General features: G+C 41.2%; 1 protein-coding gene across 3 annotated transcripts; it reads right to left on the reverse strand.

Moving 5' to 3' along the window:
- Window positions 1–988: 988 nt before the first annotated feature.
- LOC116262962 (UDP-rhamnose/UDP-galactose transporter 6-like) lies at window positions 989–6248 on the reverse strand. 3 transcript variants are annotated; one of them, XR_004174545.2, is made up of 7 exons: window positions 5421–5976; window positions 4787–5095; window positions 3061–3245; window positions 2731–2931; window positions 2160–2321; window positions 1296–1681; window positions 989–1193 (listed from the first exon to the last, which is right to left on the reverse strand). XR_004174545.2 is itself a non-coding variant. In XM_050080241.1 (6 exons), the coding sequence occupies exons 2-6, from the start codon at window positions 4914–4916 to the stop codon at window positions 1352–1354; spliced, it is 1008 nt and encodes a 335-aa protein (XP_049936198.1). In that variant the 5' UTR covers window positions 4917–5095; window positions 6009–6248; the 3' UTR covers window positions 989–1351. The 3 variants fall into 3 exon arrangements, 2 of the variants coding, with proteins under 2 accessions (XP_049936198.1, XP_031498372.1); XM_050080241.1 differs by lacking the exon at window positions 5421–5976 and adding an exon at window positions 6009–6248 and having other exon boundaries at window positions 989–1681; XM_031642512.2 differs by having other exon boundaries at window positions 989–1681.
- Window positions 6249–7135: the final 887 nt, after the last annotated feature.

Genomic DNA, 7135 nt, shown 5'->3' on the forward strand with positions numbered 1-7135 from the left:
GACTCAAATCTTTTAATTTTGATTAGGCTTGGCTCATTAAGTTCGAAAAAGAATGAGTTGATGTGGTTTTTCCCGCATTGCTATGAACGTGTCACATATGTGACATCTTAGGTTAATCGGTTTGCCCGGTTGGAGCAATCTGGCGGATACGAGTGGCAAACTCCGATGCCCGAACTACAAACCAGACGGCAGGTGAGATGACTGATACTGCCATCAAGCCCCAAGGCGGCTACGAATATCATATTGACAAGAGCCGATACGGTAGGTATCGTCCGATACGCTCCAATTTTTAGCAATATCAACAACCAACAAAAATCACAGATCTGTCTGAAGAAACCATTCTTGCGTCTCGCTGATTCTCTTCATATCGAGAACTTGGACAACAACAGGTTAGAAATGGTTAAGCCTCCGACTGTTGAACTTTTATCACCCACCCTACACACGTTCTCAAGAAAACTTGTACAAACTTTTTATTCACAAACGCATTCAAATTGCACCTGAAAAATTATAGCCTCCTGTTTTTGCTTCCAACCACTTTCGTGTGCAATGCATAATATTTTTTTTTATTAAAATGTCCGCCGAAGTGAATGAAGATCACATAAATCGATAAATCCAACTCCAATTGGAAAATACGTTCAGGTTCGCTATTGAGATCCATATTTTTCATTTGTCGCCAGACCAGCGTCACAGGTCTGGCACAGCTTACCAATGTTGTTGACGTCAACCTCAATCTCACCGATTTTCTATATACAAAATATAAGTTGCAATTTTGGACTGATTTACGAACAATTTCCAGTTCAATTCAATTCACTAATTTTTTTTAGGTGACTTGCTCGATTCAGTAGTGGACAACATCGGAGCATCTGAGAGAGTGTGTGTGTGTGTGTGTGTGTGTGTGAGAGAGAGAGAGAGAGAGAGAGAGAGAGCGACCCATCTGCCGTTAGACTTGTCAAGAGATTCTGAATGCATATAAATTAAAGGCTACGAGTGAAAAGGAAAAAAATATATCAAGTAACCTGTGATCCAAATAATTATAAAGAAAATACACGAGTTTCTTAACTTGTTGAGAAAATCTTTAGGGGCTGCCTAACCGGAAATGTTTCAATACCTTTGGTCCTCAGTACCGGAAAGGAGAGCAATCTGCTTCACAAATGAGCACAATTTGCAATCTTCTGGGAAGTGCACTAACGGATCTGCAACCATTCAGCAGGAAAGCAATGAGACGAAAGCATACCATACGACATGAAGGAATGCGGACCATGCTAGACTTTCACTTTAAAGCTCGTGATTCTAACCAGCATAGCTCTCCCGTACTGTCAAGATATATAGCATAGATTTTCTCCATTGGTTGCTAAACCTTTTCATCAAATTCTCCAGATTGCGACAAGCTAGCAACTTTTGGAGATTTATCAGCTGGAAGAGGAGCAGTCCAACGTTCTTTGCCTCCAGGTTTAGAAGATGCATTGCCGTACCAGATCATCCCAAGTATTGCTAAAATCATGCCAAAAACTACATGCAAATTAAGACCTTCTCTGCCGAAGATCACAAAGCCGAAAAACAAAACCAGGATAGTTTTCATGTGACCAAGAACTTGGAATGAAACAGCTGTGAATCTTCCGATACAGATAAACTGGCTTAGGTTGGTGCCCACCGCTATTGTGCATGACAAGATAATGAAGAACTGCACCAAAGAATTAAGAGAATCAACACTAGGAAACAAAACAGAGAAAACTACAAGCTGACACTTGATACTGCACTTACACCCATAAGACCTTACTTGCTATAACAGTCAAGATGGAGGTTTCAAATGGCAAAATGCAAACAAAACAGTATTTAATTGCACCAATAGAATGCTATTAATTACAGTATCATGTTAAAAGAACCTGGATGAAACCTGAAACCAACTTTTTCAATTATGCTAGGATTCAAATTCAGTTAAATAATAGATTTTGTTTCATATTCTAATCGTGTGACTTCTATAAAACCTTTCATCTCTTCCATTTCTCTTTTTCTTCAGTCCATTTTGAGGTCACCATCCAGAAGAAAGTTCTGTTATGGTCTATCATGTGTTCACTTCAAATATAACTCATGCACTACCATACCTAAGCATAAACTCTTCTAAAGAAGAAACATGAAGCTGTCCCATATGAAATACTTACCACGGAGGTACTATTGAAGTTATACAAATCAACTCTTTTATTTGTCAACCAGAAATCCAAGAAGGGCCCTACAAAGAGCAATGTTCCAGCCTGAACTGGTGCAGTATGGCCCAACAGGTTGAATGATCCAAGTGCATACTTCCGTTGCAAGAAATGTACATACTGCCCAAAGGAATCGAGAGAAGGAAATGTCAGTGTCTATAATAACCTCTTTTTCCTACAGAATTAAAATATTTCATTGTTGCAGACTACATTGTCATGCTCCAAGAGCATCTGCATCCAATGACCAAAATCAAGTAGAGGATGTTGCAAGGTTTATAAAAATCTAAACCTCAGCAGTAAGTCAAGGCCATCTAATTGTTCTGTATGCAACATCAAAACCATCAATAGAATGAATTCATAAACGCATGGTTGAAGACTGGCAAAAAATAATAATTATTGACTTTTCTTACAGCATTAGGACACAAACGCTTCCAAGCTAAAGATACAAATGATTAACTAAATGAGTGGCTATGAACTCTCCGAAGCTAAAGATACATAACTGATTCAGTAGCTAAAGTCATGCACTTACATATTGTTGCAATGAAGTGCTCCAAACAGCAATAATAGCTGCAACAAACCCCTTGGCATTCACACTGACATCAGTGACGGTGCAGACACCAACACCTAGGAGAACCACAAGGATACTCAGCTTCGTGCCTCTGGAGTAACGCATATTGTCCAATACCACTTCCAGCAAACAAGAAACTGGAATCATACTCAGCTTTGCAATCTGCCAACAGAGTAACAGATTCAGTTATATGTACACCAATATATTAGCAGAAGAATAAGTACAATCATATAAAATATTGGAAGCAGTTGAAATTGATAACTAAGTTAAGCTACTCTTGAGAATGTTCACCTGATAAAATCCCACAGAGTTCCACATTAGACTGATATTCATGCCAACAATCGAAAAATTTGCAAAAAGAACAAATTTGAGAAGCTCTGAGAGTGGCAGATGAGTGGCTTGGATGTAACCCATCCACCTAAGGACCACGGTCATCAAGGTTGTGGTAGCAAAATGCAGTCCGGTCAATGTAGTTGCTGTAGAAATTATAACATGAAATTAATGCGCTATAGAATATTGAGTCGCTTGAAAGGTATCTAAAAACTTTCAGTGGAAATACTTCAGTCACCAATAAAGGTCAAACGACTTTTCAACAGGACCTTAATATTGCTAAAGAATGCAAACATCCTGCATACAACTAAACCGACTTTTGTAGTGCATGCTGACAAAGAAAAAGAAAATCCACAAAATCATCATATGGAGCACATAATTGCCTAGACAAATGGACAAGACTAAAATGACAGCGGGAAAAAAGGCATTCCAGACTCTCAAGTGCAGAACGAAAACACAGGCTACTAAAAAGCCAGATAAAAGCAAATTTTGCATGCGAACCCACAAGATTACCATAACAAAATCCCTTGGTACAAACAAGTTGATCAAAAGAATTACATGAATGACAACATTTGTTTAGTTCAGGTATGGCACAAATCTAGCTGAATGCTTGGACCAACTCACTTGGCGCTCTCTCTCTCTCTCTCTCTCTCTCTCTCTCTATATATATATATATATATATATATATATATATATATATATATATATTCCGGAAGAGATAGTTCCAAATAAACTTCACATTTTTGGGTCTGGCTTCAAAATTTAGCTTTTGGAAGCAATGCGTGTGGATGTACCATGATGTCTAAAACTGCGATTTCTCTACTAGAAACTTATTAACACAGTGTTCGACTTTTACTTGTTAGACCTTCATTTGCTTTGGAAGTTTCTCCAACTGAAGTTGCAGAGAAGATCAGTAGATCAGTAATCTTTATTAAATATTTCAGTTGAAAAACCTGATATGATTTTTGTTTCTGGTTGTGCTGCTCTGTTCAGCTGACGAAAATTCAGGACCGATCTAGGTATGGACATTGAATAAGAATTAGGAAATGGAGAACGTCTTTTTTGAGATTCTGAGGCATCGGAACCTGTTCCACAAATTATGGGTATGAAGAAGCAAGACTCCAGTCATAATTCACATCATTTTGATCTTTCCATCGGTAGATCTGATTAAAAGTCCACCGAGAGAGAGAGAGAGAGAGAGAGAGAGATCTTTAACATAGAAAACGTTTGACAAGAAAGCTGGATGAGCATTATAAACTTCGAAGACAACTTTACCAAATTATTCATGGAAAACAATTTCATAGAGGCATTCTTGCAACAAGCTTTATTTTAGCTGAAGCAAAAAGTAAAAGCAATCCCGACAAAATAGCTGGGGTATAACAAGAAGAAAAAGACACATGACGCCATATTCAAATGACATAATCGGTAGGTACGATCAATCATGAAGATCCCTCTTTGTTTCCCTTGAAACAACAAAACAGAAGAAAAGGTCATTAAAGTAGAACCAACGAATCTGTATGGTAATGAATTTTTTTCCTCTTGAGAGTTCGTTCGAAGAAAAAGTTATAAATCAAACCACAAAGCCATTTTCTTTATTAGCATTTGTCTTGATAACTTTTGAAGCAAGAATCAGATTCCATAAAGCAGTGAGAAACCAGGATCAATGCTCAAATAGTCGAGAAATTACCGAAAGTAAAACCATATGTGGCCATTAAGGCCTTGTTTACGATGATGATTCCAACAGAGGTGACAATGTTGAACAACCACGACGCGACGTCCAACACCGCTTTCTTATCGGCCTTGCTAGATAATGCCATTGTATTCCCTTTTGAAGACGAAACAGAGACTCCTTGCTTCGTGGACTCTCCTTTCACGATTCCACCTCAACCCCGAGTTCCGCGCTATAGTCCCATCGCGGTGGCTGCGAGAAACCGGATTGCTCGACCTCGAACAACTTGTGCCTCCGGGAAGTCCCTCGGCGCTTCGATCACACCTCCTGAGCATGTTCCCGGAGAAAAGTCAGAGCAACAACGAGCACTGGGAAATCCAGCTGAAGCAATTGGCCTTTAAACAGAACTATTTGCAGGTTTCGTTTTGAAGATTTCCAGGCGATTCCTTAAAAATAAAACTAGGGTCAAAGAAAAGCAAAACAACTAGGGGATCCCCAAGGACCGGTCAAAGGACGATCTAAGAAATTGTAAAACTTGTGATCGGATTTTATGCTAACTGAAGCACACATAATCTGACAACGCAAAACGACCAAGTAGACAGGATTTCGGCAGTCTCCGGCGTGCAACAGATGGCTACAGAAAGGAACTTACAGGGCAGTGAACGACTACCGTTGACTAGGCGTGGCGAGCGGATCTGGGAACCGAAACTTGGGCACCTACAGATCCACCAGCAGCAACATATAGCAGAGAGGAAAGAAACAAAGCACTTGCAGGTTACTGGCCGCGGAGTTTGCCGGTCAACGTCGTAGGAAGCGTTTGGGACTTGCAAAGGCAAAAGTGGAAGAGGGGAGACGAACGGAGGGAGGTGTGGCACTAGGAGAAGAGGAGAGAGCAGAAGTACCGGCCCCCCACGAGAATTTGCCCGATTCGGGTAGTCTCTCCGTCGTTGGGGAGAGGAAGAGGGAGAGGGAAAAGGAGGTATAGCGTGGGCGGAGAAAAGGGGTGCGTTGGTTTGTATTTATAGCATGAGACTTTGTCTGGCAGTGGAGGGTGGAGGGAGGGGGTTCCGTTCAACCTTTTCGTGGGATTGGGGTTGCCTCTCCTGAGCTGCGCTAAGACGGTTAAATATCACGCGAGTCGTCGAGCCTCCTGAGTCGGAAGTTCAAAACACTCTATCTATTGCTGCAAGCCAGTGGTTAAGGCAGAGTACAGCTGAAGAAGAAGACAAGCTCAACTCACATCAAGTGTGTAGAACCGGAGGTCTGAAGCTGATCAAGACGGTGGAGATGAAGGCCCCTTTCTAAAGAAAACACTTGGACATCCCTGAGCTTAGTGGCTTGTGAAGGAACAGAGGGAATCAAAAAAATGCGGGGGACTTTTTTTTTTTTCCTTTCGGTGGGTCGATCGAAGGTCAACCATGAGGGATTGGAGAAGTCGAAGGATGAAATTCGAGAGAGAGCGACCTTTGAAAATATATATTTGACGGTGGCGGCCTTTGAGTGGCAAGGAAGCCTGCCTGTCCCGAATATGACGACGATCGAGTGAAGGTAATGTGTTATGCGTGGCGTAGCTAGGAGCCATCTTTTTCTCTGTTACAAGTTACTTTTTCATGTTCTGCTTTCCGCCGATGGGATGGTAATTGCTCGAAGGAAACTGGGGGAAGGAAGGAAGGAAAAGGACAAATAGAAGGCTGGAGCGAGTTGGCGCCCTCCCTCCCTCCCTCCAACTGAGCAGATTGGCCAGAGACGATGGCGCTGGCCATGATGTGCATCGCCTCTTGCCTTTTTCCGTGGACTCAGTGGGTTGGCGGCGGGGCCATATTATATCCCTATGCAGCATTTCACATATACTACATGGTTTTGCCTATATTCTGATAATTCAGCCCCCGCTTTGTGATGATGATGCTTTTTTTTTTTTTTTAACTCATATCCTTCCAACTCGTCGATTTAACAGAAAAGAAAAAAAAAAAAAAGATTCAAACGGTTGACGTCGTCGGCTTTAATAAAAGAAAAAAGTCCGGAGAAGAAGAACAGATGGGTGCACTGGGAGGTGAAAAAAGTGTCCTACAACCCATATGCTTCGGTTTTTGAGGGTCCCATCCCATCTCGCGGCATCTTTCTTCGACGAGGAGGAGGATGAATTTTGCTGCTTTTGGTCGGTAAGGAGACGGAGGAGGGACTGGCGCTGGTGCTTTTTTTTCCTCTCTTTCTTGAATTTGATCCTCAATTCAATAAAAGCAACATGTGGGTTGGGATGGAATGAATTATAGCTATGTCTTTAATTCAATTCAATTGAGGAATATTGAGGTTTGGATTAGGGGTTCTGTTATGAAGGTTAATTGAATCCGCTCTGTCCCTCCTTATTCC

The sequence above is a fragment of the Nymphaea colorata genome, chromosome 10 (genome assembly GCF_008831285.2).
Source record: "Nymphaea colorata isolate Beijing-Zhang1983 chromosome 10, ASM883128v2, whole genome shotgun sequence".
Taxonomy (NCBI): Eukaryota; Viridiplantae; Streptophyta; class Magnoliopsida; order Nymphaeales; family Nymphaeaceae; genus Nymphaea; species Nymphaea colorata.